The sequence below is a fragment of the Amblyraja radiata genome, chromosome 34 (assembly GCF_010909765.2).
Source record: "Amblyraja radiata isolate CabotCenter1 chromosome 34, sAmbRad1.1.pri, whole genome shotgun sequence".
In the NCBI taxonomy this organism is placed as follows: Eukaryota; Metazoa; Chordata; class Chondrichthyes; order Rajiformes; family Rajidae; genus Amblyraja; species Amblyraja radiata.
In genome coordinates this window covers 21,171,869-21,195,927 of record NC_045989.1, presented here as the reverse complement: position 1 = coordinate 21,195,927, position 24,059 = coordinate 21,171,869, and the positions used below count along the sequence as shown (strand labels likewise).

Genomic DNA, 24,059 nt, shown 5'->3' with positions numbered 1-24,059 from the left:
GTACTTGAGTCCGAAGAAGGTGTCTCGACCCGAAACACCACCCATTCCTTCTCTCCAGAAATGCTGCCTTTCCCGATGAGTTACGCCAGCATTTTGTGTCTAGCTAGGACTAGGGTACAGTCTGATTCACCACTGCCCCAGAGTGGACATTGGACTTTGTCTGTGGAACTGTGAGCTACAACAATAAAACTGCTCTTCAAGATAATTTATTGTGAAGAATTTAAAATGTTAAGGTTTGATAAGATGGAACAGCAATGCAAGATTTTCTATTGATATCATTTGGTGTGTATGTAACCTAGCAATATAAGCATATAGTGTAAGAACGCACAAATCTATTTTCTTGCTAGATTTGGAGGGGATTGAAAGGAGCTGGTGACTGATACATCAGTGGGTTCTTAGCAACCACTTTTTACTCATGGAATTCACGTTACAGTGGTGCAGCTGGTAGTGCTGCTGCCTCCCAGCACCCGTGTGTGTAATGCCCCTGTCCCAATTAGGAAACCAGAACGGAAACCTCTGGAGGCTTTGCGCCCCACCCAAGTTTTCCGTGCGGTTCCCGGAGGTTTTTGTCAGTCTCCCTACCTGCTTCAACTACCTGCAACCACCTGCAACCTCCGGGAACCGCACGGAAACCTTGGGTGGGGCGCAAAGTCTCCTGAGGTTTCCGTTCAGGTTTCCTAAGTGGGACAGGGGTATTAGGATCGTGTTAATGTGCGGGAACCCGCTAGTCGGCGAGGCCTCGGTGGGCCGAAGGGCCTGTTTCCACGCTGTACATCTAAACTAAACTAAACTAAACCTTCAAAACGGATGGTGTTTCAACACAGGGGTCCTAGTACTGAAAGATTAACATTTCCAAGTAGTGTGTTCAGTTCCTATCCTGAAAGCATTGCGAACTGTTTATCAAGATCGAGTGCAGAGAGTCATTTGTGCAAATTCTCCTTGATGATTTTCTACCCCCATCCAATTAAGAGCTGTGACATCTTGTAATGTAACCAGTTACATTAGTCAATACTCGTCTTGATTTATTGCCTTGCCCTGTGTACGCTGAGCAGAGAAATCTACTTCTAGCGATTTTAACATGGATATTATCTGTTGTGCATTTATGTTCCTCAAACTGGTGCATGTCATATTAGTTGTTTAACATTTAATTAATTTCATAGTGGAATAGTATTTTATGTGGCCTTCAGGAATAGTTTTAATTAAAAATCTAAGGGTATGTCAGAGGTGATCATAATATAAATGATGGAAATTCCACCACTGATGCCGACCAGATAGCTTGTGAGCGACACAGTCCGGAGTGAGTAATGACTGTCTCGGAGTGGATGTGTGTAAGGGGCTGGGACACTGTGGCATTTTGTGTCTGCAAAACTCAAAAGTCAGGCGAACACAAAATGAAATACAATAAATTGATTGAATATTTCTTCACTTCCAGAAAATTAGTTGTTGCTTTGTAACGACAACCCTGAGGGGCATCAGTTTTTCCAGAATTCCTTGTCAAGAAAAAACGTGGCCCAGAGTGGACCAGAGTGGACCAGAGTGGCCCAGAGTGGCCCAGAGTGGCCCAGAGGGCAGAGCTGATGCCTCGCAATGCCAGAGACACGGGTTCTGCCCTCGTAGTTCCCAAGTGATAGGAGCTGAATTTTAGGCCATTCGGCCCATCAGGTCTACCCCACCATTCAATCATGGCTGATCTATCTCTCCCTCCTAACCCCATTCTCCTGCCCTCCCCCCACAACCACTGACACCTCTGTACTAATCAAGAATCGATCTACCTGTGCCTTTAATATCCATTGACTTGGCCTCCCCAGCCTACTGTAGCTATGAATTCCACAGATTCACCACCCTCTGGCTGAAGAAATTCCTCCTCATCTCCTTCCTAGGGCAGCGGCCGAGACCCGGGTTCGATCCCGACCATGGGTGCTGTCTGTACGGAGTTTGCACGTTCTCCCCGTGACCTGCGTGGGTTTACTCCGAGATCTTCGGTTTCCTCCCACACTCCAAAGACGCGCAGGTTTGTAGGTTAATTTGGCTTGGTAAATGTAAAAATTGTCCCTAGAGGGTGTGGGATAGCGTTTAAAAAATCGCTGAGTGATGCTCTACCAAGAGCTTTTCAGCGTAGGACAGCCAGATCCAGAAACGACTAAACAGACGTGTGATTAAGGCAAAAACAAGATACTGCAGGAGCTGTTTTACACAAAAGGACACAAAGTGCTGGAGTAACTCACTGGGGTCAGGCAGCATCTCTGGAGAACTTGGAGAGCAATATGTGAGATAGGAGGTTTCGCTTGGGTAGCTTATAACCCAGCGGTATGGCACCTAATGTTTTGCTTGAGCAGTTTACAACCCAACCGCATGAACATTGAATTCTCCAATTTTATGTCACTTCTACTTGGACTTCCCTTCCATCTCCCGACCACTTTGCCCCCTTCCTCCACCCTAGTCATTTCACCAGATCCACAGTTCTCCACATTGTTTGCCTCCTGAGATCACACCCCTACCCCGGCCAACAATGGAGCTACCAGGTACCGCCCTGCCTGCGGTCATTTGTGGGCGGCCCAGATTGCCAAGGTCTTTTCTCGCCTCCGGCTCTTCAGCCGTGCCACCCCCTAATTTCGGTCTGAAGAAGGGTCCCCATCCAAGACGTCCTTTTGTGCGATTGAGTTGCAGTGTCAGCAGTATTGACATGGGTTGGAAGGCCTGAAATATATCAACTCGGTTTTCATTGTCACCCAATAATGATATTCAGCACACATTCCCTGAAGCTTGTCCCACTTCTGATTTTTTTTTTCTGGGGAGTGCTGAAGGGATTAAGGAACTGTGCTAATATTACGTACAGTATGCTAGTTTAAACAAAAGAGCTTTTAAAGTTTGGCTGGCAGCCACATTTCAGAGAACTTACACTGGTTGTAAACTGCAGTGGTATCAGAATACCTCACAGAGGGTCTTTACACCTCGTCTCTTTTATTGTGCTCTGAGTTCATGTTGCCAACTTGATTTGCTAACTCAGAATACTGAAGTCAGGTAGTTTTACCCTGTATCACACTCAATATTACTTTAAATATCATGCTATATCCACATGTTCAACTCTAGGCTGCACGGTGTCACAACGGTAATGTTGCCGCCTTACATCGCCAGAGACCCGGGTTCAATCCTGACTACGGGTGCTGTCTGTACGGAGTCTGTGCGTTCTCCCCGCGACCTGTGAGGGTTTGCCCCGGGTGCTCCGGTTTCCTCCCACACTCCAAAGTCGTACAGGGTTTGTAGCTTATTTCGGCTAGGTTAAAAAAAAAAATTGTAAATTGTCCCCAAATATGTGTAGGACAATGCTAATGCACGGGGATCGCTGGTCGGTGCGGACTCGGTGGGCCGAAGGGCCTGTCTCCGCACTGTGTCTCTAAACTAAGCTAAACTCTAACCTGCAGAATTCAAAGTGAGCCTCTGACTTAAGAGATACTTTACTTTTCAATGGTTGAATGGTACGTTAATGTCACCTGTACCGAGGTACAGTGAAATTAATTTAGGTATAATTGATAATGTGAATGCACGGAGGCTGTTCCCCAGGGTAGGGGAATCAAGAACCATAGCTTTAAGGTGAGAGGAGAAAGATTTAATAGGAACCTGAAGGGCAGCATTTTTCACACAGAGGGTGGTGGGTATGCCAGGGGCGGTAATAATAATAATAATGGATGGGATTTATATAGCGCCTTTCTAATACTCAAGGCGCTTTACATCGCATTATTCATTCACTCCTCAGTCACACTCGGTGGTGGTAAGCTACTTCTGTAGCCACAGCTGCCCTGGGGCAGACTGACGGAAGCGTGGCTGCCAATCTGCGCCTACGGCCCCTCCGACCACCACCAATCACTCGCACACATTCACACACATTCACACACAGGCAAAGGTGGGTGAAGTGTCTTGCCCAAGGACACAACGACAGTATGCACTCCAAGCGGGATTCGAACCGGCTACCTTCCGGTTGCCAGCCGAACACTTAGCCCATTGTGCCATCTGTCGTACCATACGTCGGTAGTGGAGGCAGGTATTATAACACCATTTAAAAGTCAATTAGATAGATACATGTTTAGAAACATTTATAGGCACAAAAAGCTGGAGTAACTCAGCGGGACAGGCAGCGTCTCTGGAGAGGAGGAATGGGTGACGTTTCGGGTCGTGACCCTTCTTCTTAGACTTGTAAGTTGATAGGATAGGTTTAGACGGTTATGGGCCAAATGCAGGCAAATGGGACGTGTAGCTGGGAAATGATGGCCCGTGTGGACAATATGGGCCGAAGGTCCTGCTTCCATGCTGTATGACCCTTTAAGTCTATGGGCCAAACGTGAGTAAATGGGTCTAGCTTACTTGGGGGCATCTTGGTCAGTATGGATGAGTTGGGCTGAAGGGCCTGCTTGTCCTGTATGACTCTGTCTGCAGTGTAGTGTTACAAGTCCCATACTGCCGAAGATTGGCTTGATGAAGGGACTGGTGAGAGTAAAGAGTCCACATGCACCTGAATCTTCTTTCATCAATAGTCCCTTAATAAATGTGCTGCGTTTGCAATGACAGCATGCAACACATGTGGGGGGAAATAAAATTACAGACTACAATCTAACCCCTTGCAATCCTGAGAAAGGGTTATAAAAAATGCAAAAGACAGAGAGATGTCTTTGACCACATGTGCTAGTGTTGAACTTTGCTTCTGAAATTCGTTTACATTGACATCGGAGGTGCCGAAATTTGGAACCAGAGCACAACACTTAGCACGCCTCTCCTCTGCTTTTAGTGCATGCATCCAAGGACAATTTAGTAACCCCTGGAATGTGCACTGTTTCAGAGATCAAGCATGTTAAGGGTTTAAAGATTTTCTTTAAAGCTCACCCATTGTCATCCATGACTTATTTGCTATACACCATCATAATTCCTTCATTTTCACCTCTTTGTCCTTGCAAATATTAGTGATTTACTGTTGCTATCATTGTCTCTGCCTCTATTTTTCTCCAGGTCACTGGTCAGAATTAGATTTGAGTGGGCAAATGTGGCCCAGCTGATAAATCCTGTGCTTGCCTTTCATTTGCTGGAGGCTATAGTGTGGCTCAGGTCAAGGTCACAGTGGTCACTGATTTCTCTAAATACGTTCGGTAGCCTCGGGTTTTCTGAATGCAAAGATTGGGTGTGTATTTAATAACCCATCTCCTGAAAGTATGTTTAATCCAGAATCAAGAGGGTGTAAACTGAAATATTCTGGGCCTTCAAAATTGTGTGTGTGTGTAGATATATGTATATGTGTGTGTGTGTGTGTGTTTATGTGTGTATATGAATATATGTGTGTGTGTATATGTTTAAGTGTGCATATATGTGTGTGTGTGTAGGTATATGTATGTGTGTGTTTATGATGTGTGCGTTTATGTGTGTGTGTGTGTATATGAACATATATGTATGTGTATGTATGTATGTGTTTCTGTGTGTGTGTGTGTGTTCATGTATGTGTTTCTGTGTGTGTGTGTGTATGTTCATGTATGTGTGTTTATGTGTGTGCATGTGTGTGTGCGTGTACATGTATGTATGTGTGTGTGTTTGTATATATGTGTGTGTGAAACATAGTGCAGTTGTACATAAAAAAATCTCGCAATGATTCCTCTTGCATTTATATGTCTGCTTTCGTGCGTTGAGTTCATATTTTCTGGATAACTAACTCTATTATCTTAGGTTCCTGCAAGCTGGCGTAGATTTTATATGTTTGCAGGAGTAAGGTGCAGTAACTGTGAAATGGCTTTGTTAGAAAGGGCACAATGGGTCGATGTGCTCTGAGTTCCTGCTGCCCAGACGATGAACTTCATCAGTAACTGTTGATAAATGACGCCTGTTCAATTGGACTGAGTGACCAGGAGCCATGATCGACTACTGCCTATTGAAAACTGCCGTCTTCTCCCTGCATTTAAAAAAAAAATTCTGAAAGATTCTTCTACCGATAGGATTGATTGTGAGACCTTGGATCATTGTGTCCCTTATTGAAAGCGACATGCTTAAAGTTGTGCCCTGCATTTTAAAATAGATACCAGATACTTTCTTACAGAGGGTACGATAATTATGATACAAGTGTATGATTCTATGGATTTCGAGAGAAAAATGTGGGAATGTAAACTCGGTTGTAGAAATGCTATTGTTATAAAAAAGTAAATTTTGTTTCTGCTCCAAAGCCTGTGGGTTTTTTTTTTTTTACAAAAGCATAAAATACAAGCTATTAATGTACGAGACACTTATGGGTACTTAATATTGTGTCGCTGTGTGTAAGGACTACGGAGTTAACCTTATCTGTTCAATATTGTTAAAAGCTGTTAACGTCCTTTCCACATGTGTATAGATCTCCTTTGTTTTAAATTGGAGCACTCCAGCTTTTAAAAAATATATAGATGTAAATCACTTCTCAAACGAGTAAGGTGGAGTAGATTGCAGAGCTGAGTATTTAAAGTGTGTAGGAAGGAACTGCAGATGCTGGTTTAAAAATACACCGAATATAAACACAAAATGCTGGAGTAACTCAGCGGGATAGGCAGCATCTCTGGACAAAAGGAATAGGTGACGTTTCTGGTCGAGACCCTTCTTCAGACTGGATTTCTCGATTTTACTGCGTTGCATTCATTTGCTCCACTCGCACAGTTGCTAGCGAGGCTTTCCTTGATGAAGGGTTAATTTAAAGGGTTAATTTAATTCTGAGATGTGCACAAATTTTCCATGAGTGCATTGCAAAAGAACAAAAGAATGCTGGCCAACACAGGTTGTGTGTGATGGCGCTCTGTTATAGTGTTAGCTAATCATACCGTTCCGTCCACTTATTCCCAATTAATTTAAATGGCACAAACAATATTGATGAAGGGTGTTTGATCAGAAATGCTAAATCTTTCCAGAGATGTGGCCTGGACTGGTGAATGTTTGCAGCATTTTCTGTTTTTGTATTATTAGTGAGTGCAGCGGTGGTGTGTTGAGTTGTGGCTTGTGTTCGTTTGATTGAAAAATACAGCATGGAAACAGGCCCTTTGGCCCACCGTGTCCATGCCGACCACCAATCACCCATTCAATAGACAATAGACAATAGGTGCAGGAGTAGGCCATTCGGCCCTTCGAGCCAGCACCGCCATTCAATGTGATCATGGCTGATCATCCCCAATCAGTGCCCCGGTCCTGCCTTCTCCTCATATCCCCTGACTCCGCTATCTTTAAGAGCCCTATCTAGCTCTCTCTTGAAAGTATCCAGAGAACCGTCCTCCACCGCCCTCTGAGGCAGAGAATTCCACAGACTCACAACTCTCTGTGTGAAAAAGTGTTTCCCCACTTTCTCATCCACTTCCTACACACTAAGGGCAATTTACTGACACCAATTAACCTTTAACAAATGTTTTCAGCCAGAGAGTTGCGAATCTGTGGAATTCTCTGCCACAGAAGGCAGTGGAGGCCAATTCACTGGATGTATTCAAGCGAGAGTTGGATATGGCTCTTAGGGCTAATGGAATCGAGGGATATGGGGAGAAAGCAGGATCGGGGTACTGATTCTGGATGATCTGCCATGATCATATTGAATGGCGGTGCTGGCTCAAAGGGCCGAATGGCCTACTCCTGCTCCTACTCTCTGCTTCTATGTTTCTATGTTAACCTACAAACCGCACGTCTTTGGGATGTGGGTGGAAACCGGAGCACCCTGAGAAAACACATGTAATCAAAGGGAGAACATGCTAACTCCACACAGACAGCACCTAAGGTCAGGATCAAACCCAGGTCTCTGGTGCCATGAGGAATCAGCTCTTCCAGTTGTTTCATTGTGCTGCTCTAAGCCTTCAGAGACAGCACAAAGATCATGGAGATGTGAAAATGTAAATGGCCTGTTTCCAGGTTCTATAACTCTGTCTGTGTGGAGTTTGCACGTTCTCACCGTGACGGCATGGATTACCTCCCACATCCCAAAAATGGGCCCACTGTAAATTGCCCCTGGTGCATTGGGTGTGGATGAGAAAGTGGGACAACATAGAACTGGTGTGGACGGGTGATCGATGGTCGGTGCGGACTCGGTGGGCCGAAGGACTTGTTTCCACGCTGCATCATTCAGTCGATCAATCTTTTAAGCCACCTGGGAGAGTGGATTTCATGCCTCACATAACGCCCTCTGACTGACACTGACTGGGCAGCTATTAAGTAAGAACTGATTATTTTTGCGATATTATTTTGTTTGTTTCGATGAGTTAAAATTGAAAATGTCAGCAAAAAAAAAACTACCCTGAAAATGGACCCCTTCAGTAATTGTAGCTGGTTGTTGATTTGATGCTCAAGGCTGTAAATGAATAAAAACTGTCGAAGCTGCCCCGCCATTTCAGCCACTTGCCAATTTGTATGACTTTCAAAGGTGTATTATACACACACTGAGGCCCACTTCTTCACTTGCAGGGAATAACTTGTACGGTTGGTTGTTGAAATTTGATTGTGACATTGTTCAATAATTTATTGGTGATGGAGAGGAATAAACAGAGTTTGTAAAGCACCCGGCAGCCCATCATTTTAACTCATGCTCCCGATCCCACTCTGACCTAGCTGTCTTGGGCCTCCTCCATTGCCAGAGTGAGGACACATACGAAATGGAGCAACACCACCTCGTGTCTGTGAGGTTTCAAACAGACCTCGTACCTTCACAAGTTCTAGGAGCAGAATTAGGCCATTCAGCCCATCGAGTCTACTCTGCCAATCAATCATGGCTGATCTATCTTTCCCTCTCAACCCCATTCTCCTGCCTCTCCGCATAACCTCTGACACCCGTACTAAACGTGATCTGTCAATCTCCGCCTTCATTGACTTGGCCTCCACAGCCTTCTGTGGCAATGAATTCCACAGATTCACCACCCTCTGCCTGAAGAAATTCCTCCCCTTCTCCTTTCTGAAGGTACATCATTTTATTCTGAGGTTATGGTCTCTGGTCCTAGACTCTCCACATTCACTCTCAGGCCAATCTCTCTTTGGTAAGTTTCAATTAGGTCCTTCCCCCCCCCCCCCCCTCACCCACTCATCTTCATAAATTCCAGCCTAGTGCCATCAAACGCTCATCGTAAGTTAACCCAGTCATCCCCTGGATCATTCTTGCTAAATATCCACGTTGCTTTTATTTTTGAAACTCTCAAGCATGCTCGTGTATGCAAATTCATATTGGGAAATGCTGAAGGTATACAATATGGGTGGCGCAGTGGCACAGCTGTAGAGTTGCTGCCTCACAGCGCCAGAGACCCGGGTTCGATCCTGACTACGGATGCTGTCTGTACGGAGTTTGTACGTTCTCCCCGTGACCTACATGGGTTTTCCCCGGGTGCTCCGGCTTCCTCCCACACTGCAAAGACGTACAGGTTTGTAGGTTAATTGGCTCTGGTAAACTTGTAAATTGTCCCTTGTGTGAGTGAGTAGCATTGTGTTAATGTGAGGGGCTTGCTTGTCGGCGCGGACTAAGTGGGCCAAATGGCCTGTTTCCACGCTGGATTTCTAAACTAAGCTACAATCATTTCACCAGTAACTGATAGAAGAACAGGCTATGTCATAATTTGACCATCTTCATTGCTTTCATGATTAAATGTTTTGTTATTCAGTGGAGGGGGGAAAAAAATGAAGTCTTATCCGGTGATTAAATTAGAGAAATCAGTTGAAAATCAAAAGAAAATATATTCACCACAAGTTGACTGGAAGATTTTACATTAAAATGGCATTAAACTAAAGGAGAAAGAAAACTTGTGCATGTGATAGATATAATTAATAATAATTCCCCAGTTTATTCCATAAAGTATATTTTAACATAAGAATTCTGCAGTTCTATTGACTCTTCCAATTAAAATGTTCTGGAGAGTGTCTTACATAGTTTGTGACAATAAAATCCACCTTCTTTGCTTTTAATTCTATAATAATACCAGCGTATAGTCAGCCATTTTCATTATCAGTTGCCATGTTTGCTCTTGACTCGGTCGAGCCATTAGTTTAATGCTTCCACCAATATCCCTTCCTCTGGCATCACAAATCACGCTCTTTTCTCCTTATCTCATAGCCTTTTGTCTACTTTTCATCTCTGGGCCTTTGTCCAACCATTTGCTAATCAACCTCCCCCCCTCCCTTGCCTGATAAGGCAATTTAAGAGTATGAGGTTAGAGTCATAGAGTGTGGAAACAGGCCCTTCGGCCCAACTTGCCCACACCGACTAACATGTCCCAGCTACACAGATGCCACCAGCCCGTGTTTGGCCCATATCCCTCCAAACCTGTCCTATCCATGTACCCCTGTCTAACTGTTTCATAAATGCTGGGGTTAGTCCCTGCCTCATCTACCTCCTCTGACATTTGGTTCCATACACCAACCACTCTTTGTGCGAAAAGGTTACCCCTCAGATACCTATTAAATCTTTGCACCCTTCTCCTTAAACATATCTCATCTGGTTCTCGATTCACCTACTCTGGGCAAGAGACCTGATCTATTCCTCTCATGATTTCATACACCTCTGTATAATCACCCCTCATCCTCCTGCGCTCTAAAGAATAATCCAAGGTTATGCAGGAAAGATTAAATCTTATTAAATGGCAGCCTGGCCACAACGAACCACTGGATCTCCCGGTTGCTAACCATTTTAACTCCTCTTCCCATTCGCACGCTGACCTTTCTGTCCTGGCCTCCTCCACTGCCAGAGTGAGGCCACAAGCAAAATGGAGGAACAACACCTCATATTCCACTTGGGTAGCTTACAGCCCAACGGTATGAACATTGAATCCTCCCAATTTTAGTTCTCCTTCTCAAGTTCTGACGTTCTCTTTGGCAGGAACACTTGATCGACACGAGACTGGTGAGGTGGCAAAGGCAATCATCGGATCGTGTGATGACTCCTTGTCTATATTCATGAACACAATCGATTCGATATCCATGGGAGGGGGATCTCCTGACCCAGTGCAAAGGAAGAGCTGCAAGCAATGTGCATCCTTCAAATTCAGCACATCTCCTGCGGCTTTCCACACCACAGAGGTAACTTGCCTTCTTCTCTTTCCATAACCAACGGTTCCATGGTTCACTGTGTAAGGAGGAACTGTAGATGCTGGTTTACACGAAAAATAGACTAAAAATGCAGGAGTAACTCAGCGGGTCTGGCAGCATCACTAGAGAGAAGGAATAGGTGACGTTTCGGGTCATTCGAGTCGGAAGAAAGGCCTCGACTCAAAACGTCACCTATTCCTTTTCTCCAGAGATGTTGCTTGACTCGCTGAGTAACTCCAGATTTTTGTGTCAACCTTCAGCACAGGAACAGGTTCTTCGGCCCACAATGACCGTGCCGAACATGATCTCTTCTGCCTGCACATCATCCATATCCATTCATTCCCTGTGTATCCACATTCATAAATTCTAGGAACAGAATTAGGCCATTCGGCCCATCAGGTCTACTCTGCTATTCAATCATGGCTATCTTTCTCTCTCAACCCCATTCCCCTGCCTTCTCCCCGTAACCCCTGCCACCCATACTGCCCAGAATCTCTTGGATAGCCCTATTGCATCTGCCACCACCATCGCAGCGCGTTCCAGTCACCCATCACTCTTGGCGTTTAAAAAAAATCCCGCCCCACACATCTCCTTTGACATTTAACCCTTCACCTTAAAGCTATACCCTCTAGCTTTGACATTTCAACCCTGAGAGAAAGGATGCAGTGTTTTGGAATAAAAGAACACAAGAGAAAGGGAGGCAGAGTGGATCGTACGACTTCTCGAGGGTGCTCTGTTATGCAGCAAGATCAAAGATGAACTTGCTCAGAAGATCTATTGATCTCAACGCCAAATGTACTGGCCGATCGTGCATCTACAGCACAGTGTACACCTTCAGGGATTCACCCCTCTCTGAGAGAAAACCGTTTCCCTCTCATCTGTCCTAAATGGCCAAGCACTTTTCCCGAGACCACCATCTTCATTTATAAACCCTCCACCTGACAAAAGTAGGCTCTCAGCATTAACTTCATCAAGCCCTTAAGTAATTTTATACGTTCCAGAGAAGGAGCTCTTCATTCTCAGAACTCCAGAGAATGTCAGTGAATTCTACCCTCGTCTCTCTTCAAAGCGCATCCTTCTTTGTTCTGGAATCGATGAGAGCTCATGCACCCTGTTCAAAACAAATATCCTTCCTTGAATTAGGAGACCAAAACTAGGCACAGCAATCCAGGTTTACACTCAAAGCCCCATGTAACTGCACTAGGATTTCCTTATTTTAAGAACACAATCTCCCTTCCCATTTACTAATGTTAATTGCTTGCTGTACCTGAATATTAACATTCATATTTTGTGCTGCTGACTATAATATATTTATTATTAAGGGTCAGCACAGACTCGGCTGGCTGAAGGGCCTGTTTTCACGCTGTAAAGTAAACTAAAGGGTGCAGATTTAGGATGATTGAATCAAATAACTTTTAGTATTATGAGATTACCAGTGATATTTTATGTTTTTGTGCAAAACGTAAAACTGCTTTCATATAATAATAATAATAATAATAATAATAATACATTTTATTTATGGGCGCCTTTCAAGAGTCTCAAGGACACCTTACAAAAATTTTGCAGGTAGAGGAAAAACATGTAAGGGGAATGAAATAAATAGTAGAGACATGACTAGTACACAAAGTAAAGACAGAATTCAATACAAAACACAATAATAAGGCAATTAATGCACAGATGAAAAGGGAGGGGGACGTGGGGCTAAGGATAGGCAGAGGTGAAGAGATGGGTCTTGAGGCGGGACTGGAAGATGGTGAGGGACACGGAATTGCGGATCAGTTGGGGGAGGGAGTTCCAGAGCCTGGGAGCTGCCCTGGAGAAGGCTCTGTCCCCTAAACTGCGGAGGTTGGACTTGTGGATGGAGAGGAGACCGGCTGATGTGGATCTGAGGGACCGTGAGGGTTGGTAGGGGGAGAGGAGGTCAGTGAGATATGGGGGGGCCAGATGGTGGAGGGCTTTGTAGGTGAGGATCAGGATTTTGTAGGTGATCCGGTGGGAGATGGGAAGCCAGTGAAGTTGTTTGAGGACTGGAGTGATGTGATGCAGTGTTTTAAACACATATGTGTGTTTAGCAGCAGACATGGATATTGGGGTGACATGGCACAGCATTTAGAGTTGGTGCCCTACAGCGCCAGAGACCCTGGTTCGATCCTGACCTTGGGTGCTATCTTTGTGGAGTTTGCATGTTCTCCCTGTGACCGCGTTGGTTTCCTCCCTTGAGTCCATTAGCCCTAAGTACTGCATCTAACTCTCTTGAATACATCCAGGGAATTGGCCTCCACTGCCTTCTATGGCAGAGAATTCCACAGATTCACTACTCTGGGTGAAAATGTCTTTCCTCATCTCAGTCCTAAATGGCCTACCCCTTATTCTTAAACTGTGACCCCTGGTTCTGGACTAACCCAACATCGGGAACATTTTTCCTGCATCAAGCCTGTCCAATCCATTAGGAATTATATGTTTCTATGAGATCCCCACACATCCTTCTAAATTCCAGTGAATACAAGCCCAGTCGATCCATTCTTTCATCATTCAACATAGAACTGGTGTGAATGGGTGATTGATGGTCAGCATGGACTCAGTTGGCCGGCGAGTCTGTTTCCACGCTGTATCTTTCAATCAATCAATCAATTGGTCTATACTTTACAAATCTAAAGCATCTCAGCTATATAAATTTGCAATTCAATTGAAGTTCTGGTAATGTTGTTTATGTAATGTAAATCATTTTGAGTTTAGAGAGATACAGCACGAAAACAGGCCCTTCGGCCCACCGAGTCCACACTGACCATCGATCACCCTACTCCTATGTTATCCCACGTTCCCATCCACTCCGTACACACTCAGGGCAATTTACAGAGGCCAATTGACCGACAGACCCGCACGTCTTTGGGATGTGGGAGGAAACGCCCAAAGGAAACCCACATGGTTTTGACTTTAGAGATACAGCATGGAAACAGGCCCTTCGGCCCACAGTATCCATGCCGACCAGGGATCACCCCGCACACTAACACCATCCTACACCTTAGGGACATTTTTATTGAAGTCAATTAACATACAAACCTGTACATCTTTGGAGTGCGGGAGGAAATTAGAGCACCTGGAGAAAACCCACGCAGTCACGGGGAGAAGGTACAAACTCAGCACCCGCAGTCAGGATCGAACCCGGGTCTCTGGTGCTGTAAGGCAGCAACTCTACCGCTGTGCCACCCGTGTATTGGACATGGAACAATTAAATTATTGTTATATCTATATACTGTGCCTGGATGTGTACCTAAGCCCAATGGTCTTTTCAGTCAAATCTTTTTAACGTCACCCAATTAAGAAATTAAGAACTTGAATTAATTTTAGACTTCGGTTGAGACACCGTGTGGCAGTTTGAGGATTGAGCTTGCTCCAAGGCGGTAGGTCTTCATAACATGTATGTTGACACCGCCTGCTTATACATCACCATAATGGGAGACATCCAGCCAACAGAGGCAGCATGCACAGTGCACGAGTCGTCATTCCCCCCCCCCCCCCCCCCTTTGATTGCTTGTCCCTGCTTTTGTCTGAAACCACTTTCCCCAACAATTGGCTGGGAAATACAAAAGAGAAAAGTTAGACTTCACGCTGCCTTGACATTTTCAACTCTGCCTTTGTCGGCGCGTGTGCCGATGTGCTCTCCTTTGTTGGCGGAGCTGGTAGTGGGGAGATTTTTAAGCAGTGTGACAAATTCAGTTGAGCCAGAGTGTCAGTGCATCTGTGTGGTGAATGTGAATGTGAATGTGTAAGAAGGAACTGCAGATGCTGGTTTAAACCGAAAATTGTCACAAAATGCTGGAGTAACTCAGCGGGACAGGCAGCATTTCTGGGGAGAAGGAATGGGTGACGTTTCGGGTCGAGACCCTACTTCAGACAGCACCCATTCCTTCTCTCCGGAGATGCCGCCTGTCCCGCTGAGTTACTCCAGCTTTTTTGTGTCTTAATCTTTGGTGAATGTGAATAACCTTTTCACTAGATGTTAAAAGCAAACATTTTCAGGTTGCCGTTCAGTTGATATCGTGAAACCTGTTCAATGCCTTGTGTCGGAAGGAACTGCAGATGCTGGTTTAAACCAAAGATAGACACATAAAGCTGGAGTAACCCAGTGGGGCAGGCAGCATCTCTGGAGAGAAGGAATGGGTCCTGAAGAATTGTCTCGACCCGAAACGTCACCCATTCTTTCTCTCCAGGGATGCTGCCTGTCCCGCTGAGTTACTCCAGCTTTTTATGTCGATCCATTGTTCAGTGCTTTGGTGGGGCTGTGAAACGTGTCTTGTGCGGACCAGAGCTTTGACTGAAGTGAAGTTGATGATTTTTGTGGTGAAGCACCATTTGAATAGTGTGCGGAGAGAACACTTATGGTGCACTTGACAGGAGTCCTTGTTGTAAATGGTGCAATTTGACTCCTGCTGTTAAACAGTGTCTTTGACAACAACCAAATAGCAAGGAGATGGTTTACTGCACCACACACACAAAAAATAAAAATCAATATTTGGCTCTTGTACTCAGCAATCTGCTTTTTGTTGTGACGGTTTATATGAGAAAGTCTTTCATTTTCTGCAGGAATGTGTTGTAATTGTATGGTTTTGTACTCGAGCTCTAATTTTATCATTGAATTAAACCCCATGCTGAGCTATTCTGCTGCTTAGTGTTTTTCACCTCGACTCCGAGTCTCGGCTCCAGACTAGCACACAGTTGCAGTTTCAACCATTCGAGCATGTTAAACAATAAAGCATAAAGGAAGTTGTGACGGCCACTCTAAAGAAAGGATATTTCCAAATTAAACTGCAGCCTTAGTCCTTCGAAACTGACGATTATACGCAGAAACATATATATATAAACAGATATATACAGTATATAATCGTCAGTTTCGATTCTATATATATTATATATATATATGTATGTATGTGTATATATATGTATGTATGTATATATGTATGTGTATATATATATCTGTTTCTATGTATATTCGTCAGTTTACTATATATACAGTGGCTTGCAAAAGTATTCATACCCCTTGAACTTCTCCACATTTTGTCACGTTACAACCACAAACGTAAATGTATTTTATTGGGATTTTAATTGATAGATCAACACAAAGTGGCGCATAATTGTGAAGTGGAAGGAAAATGATACATGGTTTTCAAATGTTTTTACAAATAAAAAACTGAAAAGTGTGGCGTGCAAAAGTATTCAGCCCCCTTTACTCTGATACCCCTAAATAAAATCCAGTGCAACCAATTGCCTTCAGAAGTCACCTAATTAGTAAATAGAGTCCACTTGTGTGTAATCTAATCTCAGTATAAATACAGCTGTTCTGTGAAGGCCTCAGAGGTTTGTTAGAGAACATTAGTGAACAAACAGCATCATGAAGCCCAAGGAACACACCAGACAGGTCAGGGATAAAGTTATGGAGATGTTTAAAGCAGGGTTAGGTTATAAAAAAATATCCCAAGCTTTGAACATCTCACGGAGCACTGTTCAATCCATCATCCGAAAATGGAAAGAGTATGCACAACTGCAAACCTACCAAGACATGGCCGTCCACCTAAACTGACAGGCCGGGCAAGGAGAGCATTGATCAGAGAAGCAGCCAAGAGGCCCATGGTAACTCTGGAGGAGCTGCAGAGATCCACAGCTCAGGTGGGAGAATCTGTCCACAGGACAACTATTAGTCGTGTACTCCACAAATCGGGCCTTTATGGAAGAGTGGCAAGAAGAAAGCCATTGTTGAAAAAAGCCATAAGAAGTCCCGTTTGCAGTTTGCCACAAGCCATGTGGGGGACACAGCAAACATGTGGAGGAATGTGCTCTGGTCAGATGAGACCAATATTGAAGTTTTTAGCCTAAATGCAAAACGCTATGTGTGGCGGAAAACTAACACTGCACATCACCCTGAACACACCATCCCCACTGTGAAACATGGTGGTGGCAGCATCATGCTGTGGGGATGCTTTTCTTCAGCAGGGACAGGGAAGCTGGTCAGAGTTGATGGGAAGATGGATGGAGCCAAATACAGGGCAATCTTGGAAGAAAACCTGTTAGAGTCTGCAAAAGACTTGAGACTGGGGCGGAGGTTCACCTTCCAGCAGGACAACGACCCTAAACATACATCCAGAGCTACAATGGAATGGTTTAGATCAAAGCATATTCATGTGTTAGAATGGCCCAGTCAAAGTCCAGACCTAAATCCAATTGAGAATCTCTGGCAAGACTTGAAAATTGCTGTTCACAGACGCTGTCCATCCAATCTGACTGAGCTTGAGCTATTTTGCAAAGAAGAATGGGCAAAAATTTCAGTCTCTAGATGTGCAAAGCTGGTAGAGACATACCCCAAAAGACTTGCAGCTGTAATTGCAGCGAAAGGTGGTTCTACAAAGTATTCACTCGGGGAGGCTGAATACTTTTGCACGCCACACTTTTCAGTTTTTTTTTTGTAAAAAAATTTGAAAACCATGTATTATTTTCCTTCCACTTCACAATTATGCACCACTTTGTGTTGGTCTATCACATAAAATCCCAATAAAATACATTTACGTTTGTGGTTGTAACGTGACAAAATGTGGAAAAGTTCAAGGGGTATGAATACTTTTGCAAGCCACTGTATATATATATATATGTATGTGTATGTGTATGTGTATGTGTGTGTATATGTGTATGTGTGTGTATATGTGTATGTATGTGTATGTATATGTATATATATATATGTATGTATGTATATATGTATGTATGTGTATATATATATGTATGTATGTATATATATATGTATGTATGTATATATATGTATGTATATATATGTGTATGTATGTATGTGTATATATATATATATGTGTATGTATGTATGTATATATATATGTATATGTATGTATGCACAGAGTCGTTCACCTCAGGGTAGGGGAATGAAAAAACAAGACGCCACAGGCTTAAGGTGTGAGGGGCAAGATTTAGTTTGCAGATACAACGTGGAAACAGGCCCATTGGCCCAACAAGTCCACGCCGACCATCACCTGAACACTAGTTATATATCCTACAGACTAGGGGCAATTTAACCTATAAATCTGAGGGACAACTTTTCCAGTGTGGTGGGTATATGGAACCAGCTGCCAGAGGAGATATAACCATATAACAATTACAGCACGGAAAACAGGCCATCTCGGCCCTTCAAGTCTGTGCCGAACACTTATTTTCCCCTAGTCCCATCTACTTTAGGCAGGTACAATAACAGCATTTAAAATACACTTGGACAGGCACATGGTATATGTAAATCATTGTTAAGTTTAGAGAGATACAGCACAGACACAGGCCCTTCGGCCCACCGAGTCCACGCTGACCATCGATCACCCAGTCACACTACTTCCATGTTACCCCACTTTCTCATCCACTCCGTACACACTCAGAGCAAAGGTTGAGAGAGATATGGGTCAAACGCGGGCAAATGGGACTGGTTTAGATGGGGCATCTTGGTCGGCATTGACGAGTTGGGCCGAAGGGCCTGTTTCCATACTATATGACTGACTGCAGAGGATAGGTGAGGCCAATGTTTACTTTTACTTGCCTCGGTCTGTTAGTAAAATTGCAAGTTTTAATTTCCGTGTAATCTTCACAAATAGGTCTTTTGACTTTTCTATATTAAATATTAACGCCTGTTCCATCCGTTGTATCTCTAATGTATCTAACGTGCTCACATGGTCCAAAAGGGCCGAATGGCCTCCTTCTGTTTCATTATGATTGGAAGATAGTATAAGATGTGTCTGTGTATCTCTTTGCACTGTTCTGTCAGATACATGATGGACCAAGAGGGAAAATCAAGGACTACCCAATACACATAGTAATATTTCATTAAAACGTCACTGTGTGCTGTAAGTGCCCAATAACATAGAAATGGACAACATCTACACTCTCTGCAATTTCTTATGGGTCTTGGGCAGAGCTGCTCCCGAAACAAACTGTGCTGCAATCCAAAACTATGCATTCTATGTGAAGCATCTGTAAAAGTTTGTAAGAGTCGCTGGAGACGTGCTGAATTTCCTCAGTCTCCTCATCCCTTCTTTACCCGTGTGTCCAGAAGATTTGTCTCTCCTTTCCGCTAGGTGCAGAAGGTCCATGCCTCTGTCATTGTGTTGTCAGGAGGTCCTCTCTGTCTTAATTGGGACCGAGCCATCGGTCGAGCACTCCCTCCGCATTCACCAGGAGCAATAAGCCAATCCACAAAGTATTTAAACACCCCTCTCAGTATTCAGAGCACGCCATTGAAATTCTGCAGGAAAGCAGACAAAGATGGACTAGTCCCCCTTGCATGTTAAATGGTGCTTTGTTATCACTTCATTCTCATTCATAATCTATATTTAATTATGTGGAATCACAGTAGGCAGTTCTACTTTATGATGACACTAAAAATTAATCTTGACATCTGAAAAGGTGCATCTCTGAGCCACTTGGAGGACTGCAGGAGTAAAATTATATTCAGGCTTTGTTCGTTTGTCCACTTCTGTCCTCGGACAATCTCCCTGTCGAGCGGATGGATCGTTGAGTTTAGTTTTGTTTATTTGATATAGAGATATAGCATGGAAACAGGCCCTTCAGCCCACAGTGTCCATGCCGACCAACGATCGCTTACCGCTGACACCACTACCCCTCCTTCCCATGGCCGATCATCGGTTCATGAGTTGGATGGGGTGCCGGACTTTGAGCGCGCAAGTCCAGCACCCAGGCCAAAACTCCTCAGCTGGCCCGCCGGCTGGGCTTTGTGTGCAGTCCAGCACCCGGGCCAACTCACCATTCACCCAGCCACGGCCGAGTCGGTCAACGAATTGCCGTCGGGAATTTGCCCCTCATTTTGAACTACTGTCCCTAATTTGGGAGTGAGAAAGTTGGCGACCCTGTGCACTGGTGTTATCGGTAAATTGTAGAGGAGCTTTGCCTGAAGTCTCTGGAGCCAGGTCGGTGTGTACTTCACCCTTGCCCATACCCTTCAAAGACTAGGCCAGAATGCACTCACCGTGGGCCCGTCTGCTGTCGTTAGCCTTGGGACATTTATGGTGACAATTGAAGGGGAAATATAAAATATAAGCTTGCCCTCTGGCTCGAAGCTGCTAACGGCGTAGGAGCAGATTGATAAAGTTTCCAAGTTTGGATTGAATCTTGGACAGACGGCCTTTGATGTTTAAAGTCTATTATTGACTGTGTGAGGTTAGGTTTGGAGTTCTGTCAAGAGTGTTTAATTGTCATTTGTACCGGCAACAGAACAATGAAATTCTTACTTGCTGAAGCTGAACAGGCCCCTAAATGCAATAACACTTAGCTTAGTTTAGAGATACAGCATTCAGGAGTCTGTTAGAGAGAGGTGCATGGGTGTGCAGGGAATGGATGGATATGGCAGAGGAGATTAGTTTAACCTGGCATCATGTACAGCATGGTCATTGTGGGCGAAAGGACTTGTTCCTGTGCTTCACTGCTCCATGTTTTATGAGAATTAGCCTTCTCTGCCACAGAAGGAGGCCAATTCACTGGATGTTTTCAAGAGAGAGTTAGATATAGCTTGTAGGGCTAACGGAATCAAGGGATATGGGGAGAAAGCAGGAACTGGGTACTGATTTTGGATGATCAGCCATGATCATATTGAATGGCGGTGCTGGCTCGAAGAGTCGAATGGTCTACTCCTGCACCTATTGTCTATGTTTCTATGTTCTTTACCTCCTTGTTTCACCTACCTCAAAAAATGTGACTTCCACAGAGATTAGAGAGGAAGTTGTCAGAGCAAAGTCCACCGCCAGCAAATAGATCGTTGCGATTATGCTTTTTTAAAGTAAAGATATTGAGCACACCCAATAATCACCTTTGTGGAAGGAACCCTACCTACCAATGTTCTTCCATCTTCATGTTGGGCATTGTTTCGTTACGTTAATGCAAATAATTCAATTTAGCCAAAAGCTAACAAATACGTCATAAGTGATAGGAACAGAATGAGGCCATTTGGCCCATCTTGTCCACTGCCATTAAGTCATGGCTGATCTATTTCTCCATCCTAACCCCATTGTCCTGCCTTCTCCCCATAATCCCTGACACCTGTACTAATCAAGAATCTATCTATGCCTTAAAAATATCCATTGATGGCCTCCACTGCCATAGGAGGCAAATAATTCCACAGATTCATTAACCCTCTGACTAAAGAAACTCCTCCTCAACTCCTTCCTAAAGGAACGTCCTCTAATTCTGAGGAAATAACCTCTGGTTGTAGTCTCTCCCACTGGTGGAAACATCCTCTCCACATCCACTCTATCCAACCCTTTCACTATTCGAATTAAAATTAATTTAACTTAATTAATTTATGGAATTAATTTATAAAGTGAAGTTATTATATTGATACATTTTAGTTTTAGAATTCATTTTATTTAAGATGGGACAAAATAATCGCTATTCTTGTAGTAAATATTGAAACTGTCTTCATAGGAGGCAGATACTATAATGGCACTTAATAAAGTTCTTGATAGGCACATGTATGTGCAGAGAATGGAGGGATATGGATCACTGACAGGCAGAGGAGATTGATTTAACAAGGCATCATGTTTGGCCGTGATATTGTGGGCCGAAGGGCCAGTTCCTGTGTTGTACTATTCTATGTTTATAAGAAAAAACATTGGTAGCTGCCTCTAGACAACTAAATTCTACTGAAGACACTCGGAACTGCAGATGAGGTCTCTGCAGAGAGCAAACGTCTCACAGCCGCTGCTGCTGTCCTTCTACCGATGCGCCGTGGAAAGTATCCTCTCCTATGGAATCCTGGTGTGGTTTACTAGCTGCACTGTGGCTGAGAGGAGGACGCTGCAGAGAGTTATAAAAACTGTACAGAGCATTACAAACGCTCAACTGCCCTCCTTGGATGATATATATAGGGCCCGATGCTTGTGCCGGGCCACAAACATCAAGCAGGACACATCCCACCCTGCCAACCACCTTTTCACTCTGTTACCTTCTGGGAGGCGATTCAGGTCTCTGAAGGCTCGCACCGGTAGACTAAAAAATAGTTTCTACCCATGTGCGATAAAAGAGCTTAATTCCAACAGAGATCACTGGGGAAGCAAAATGTAATTCCAAGAAATGCAACATTCTTTTAAAATTATTTTTAAATACTTATTTATTATTTTATTAATAAGTGTACATATGTGTCAATGGTTGTCGTGTTTGTATTTTTTAACCGGAGGAGATGCAATGGAATTTCGTTGCACAGTATTGTGCAATGAGAATAAACATATTCATTCATTCATGATGGAATCTTGAGTAAAACACAAAGTGCTAGAATAGCTCAACAGGTCGTACAGCATCTGTGGAGGGAACGGACAGACTATGTTTTGGGTTTGGGCATTTCTTCTGACTGATTGAAATAGAGGGCAGGACAAAGCCTGGCAAGTGAAAGGTGGATACAGATGACTGGGGAATGTGATTGGCGTGCGGGTGGAGTACGAACCAAAGCCTGGAGGTGAAAAGGAGATAATCGATTGTTACATTCGGGGGGGAATTGTGAGGAGGACTGTGGATGCAGCACAGACCACCATGCAAACCGACCTCCCTTCCATTGACTCTATCTACACTTCACACTGCCTCGGCAAGGCCAGCAGCATAATCAAGGACGAGCCCCACCCCGGCCACTCCATTTTCTCCCCTCTCCCATCAGGCAAGAGGTACAGAAATACGAAAACACAGATTCAGGGGCAGTTTCTTCCCAGTTGTTTTCAGGCAACTGAACCATTCTGTCAACAAGCAAATAGTGGTCCTGAGCTCCTACCTACATCATTGGAGACCCTCAGGCTATCTTTAATCGGACTTTACTGGATTTTATCTTGCACTAAACGTTATTCCCTCTCTCATGTATCTGTACAATGTGGATGGCTCGATTGTAATCATATTATTGTCTTTCCGCTGACTGGATAGCAGGCAACAAAAGCTTTTCACTGTACCTCAACAAGGGAGGCAAGGTGGCACAGTGGTAGAGTTGCTGCCTTACAGAGCTTGCAGCACCGCAGACCTGGGTTCGATCCCGACTACGGGTGCTGTCTGTACGGAGTTTGTACCTTCTCCCTCTGACCGCGTGGGATTTCTCTGAGATCTTCGGTTTCCTCCCACACTCCAAAGATGTACAGGTTTGTAGGATAATTGGCCTGGTAAATGTAACAAATTCTCCCTCGTGTGTAGGATTAATGTTAATGTGCAGGGATCGCTGGTCGGAGCAGGCTTGGTGGGCCGAAACGGCCTGTTTCCGTGCTGCATCTCTAAACTACCCGACCATATTCTAAACTAACAGGGGGGGTGAGAAGAGTGAAATGTAAAGAAGGGGAGAGGGAGATGAGTGGAAGAGGACTTTCACTGAATGTGAAGATTTTGCTGAACGCAGTTATTAAGGCTGAGACGCTCCATCTTCTCAATAACAGATCATTAATGTCCTTGAGTAAACACTGAAGATTAAACGCTGTAGTTACTCTTGAGCAAGCTGTTTTCTCCCAGAAATGTCTTGCCAGTGCTAATTAGGAACTAAATTGCTCTCCTTGAAATAGTTGCTTTTTGTTCTGAAAGCTGCCTTTAAACTAATCGCCAGCCATCATTATAATGTGTAGAGCTGCCAGGCTGTGAGGAATATAATTTTCCCCTCGGCACCTTCACCACAGTGTTGCCCCAGTGTGGTTCAGTTATTCGTGTACCTGAGATGTTGCTTCATTGCAGCTTTGTCCCTGTGGGCACATTATCACACACAGGTGGGCAGTTTAGAGATACAGCGCGGAAACAGGCCCTTCGGCCCACCGAGTCCGCACCGCCCAACGATCACCCCGCGCATTAACACTATCCTACACACACTGGGGACAATTTACACTGGCGCCAAGCCAATTAACCTACAAACCTGTACGTCTTTGGAGTGTGGGGATAAGTCCAAGACCTCGGAGAAAACCCACGCGGTCACGGGGAGAACGTATAAACTCCGTACAGACAGCACCCGTAGTCGGGATCGAACCTGGGCC

At 44.3% G+C, this 24,059-nt stretch overlaps 1 protein-coding gene across 1 annotated transcript in view; it reads left to right on the top strand.

The window, feature by feature from the left end:
• wdr72 (WD repeat domain 72) overlaps window positions 1-24,059 on the top strand; it is a 132,131-nt gene that overhangs the window by 43,263 nt on the left and 64,809 nt on the right. Inside the window, exon 13 of the mRNA XM_033050108.1 lies at window positions 10,823-11,022. Within this exon, the coding sequence (XP_032905999.1) occupies window positions 10,823-11,022 (200 nt within the window). The remainder of the gene's footprint in view (window positions 1-10,822; window positions 11,023-24,059) is intronic.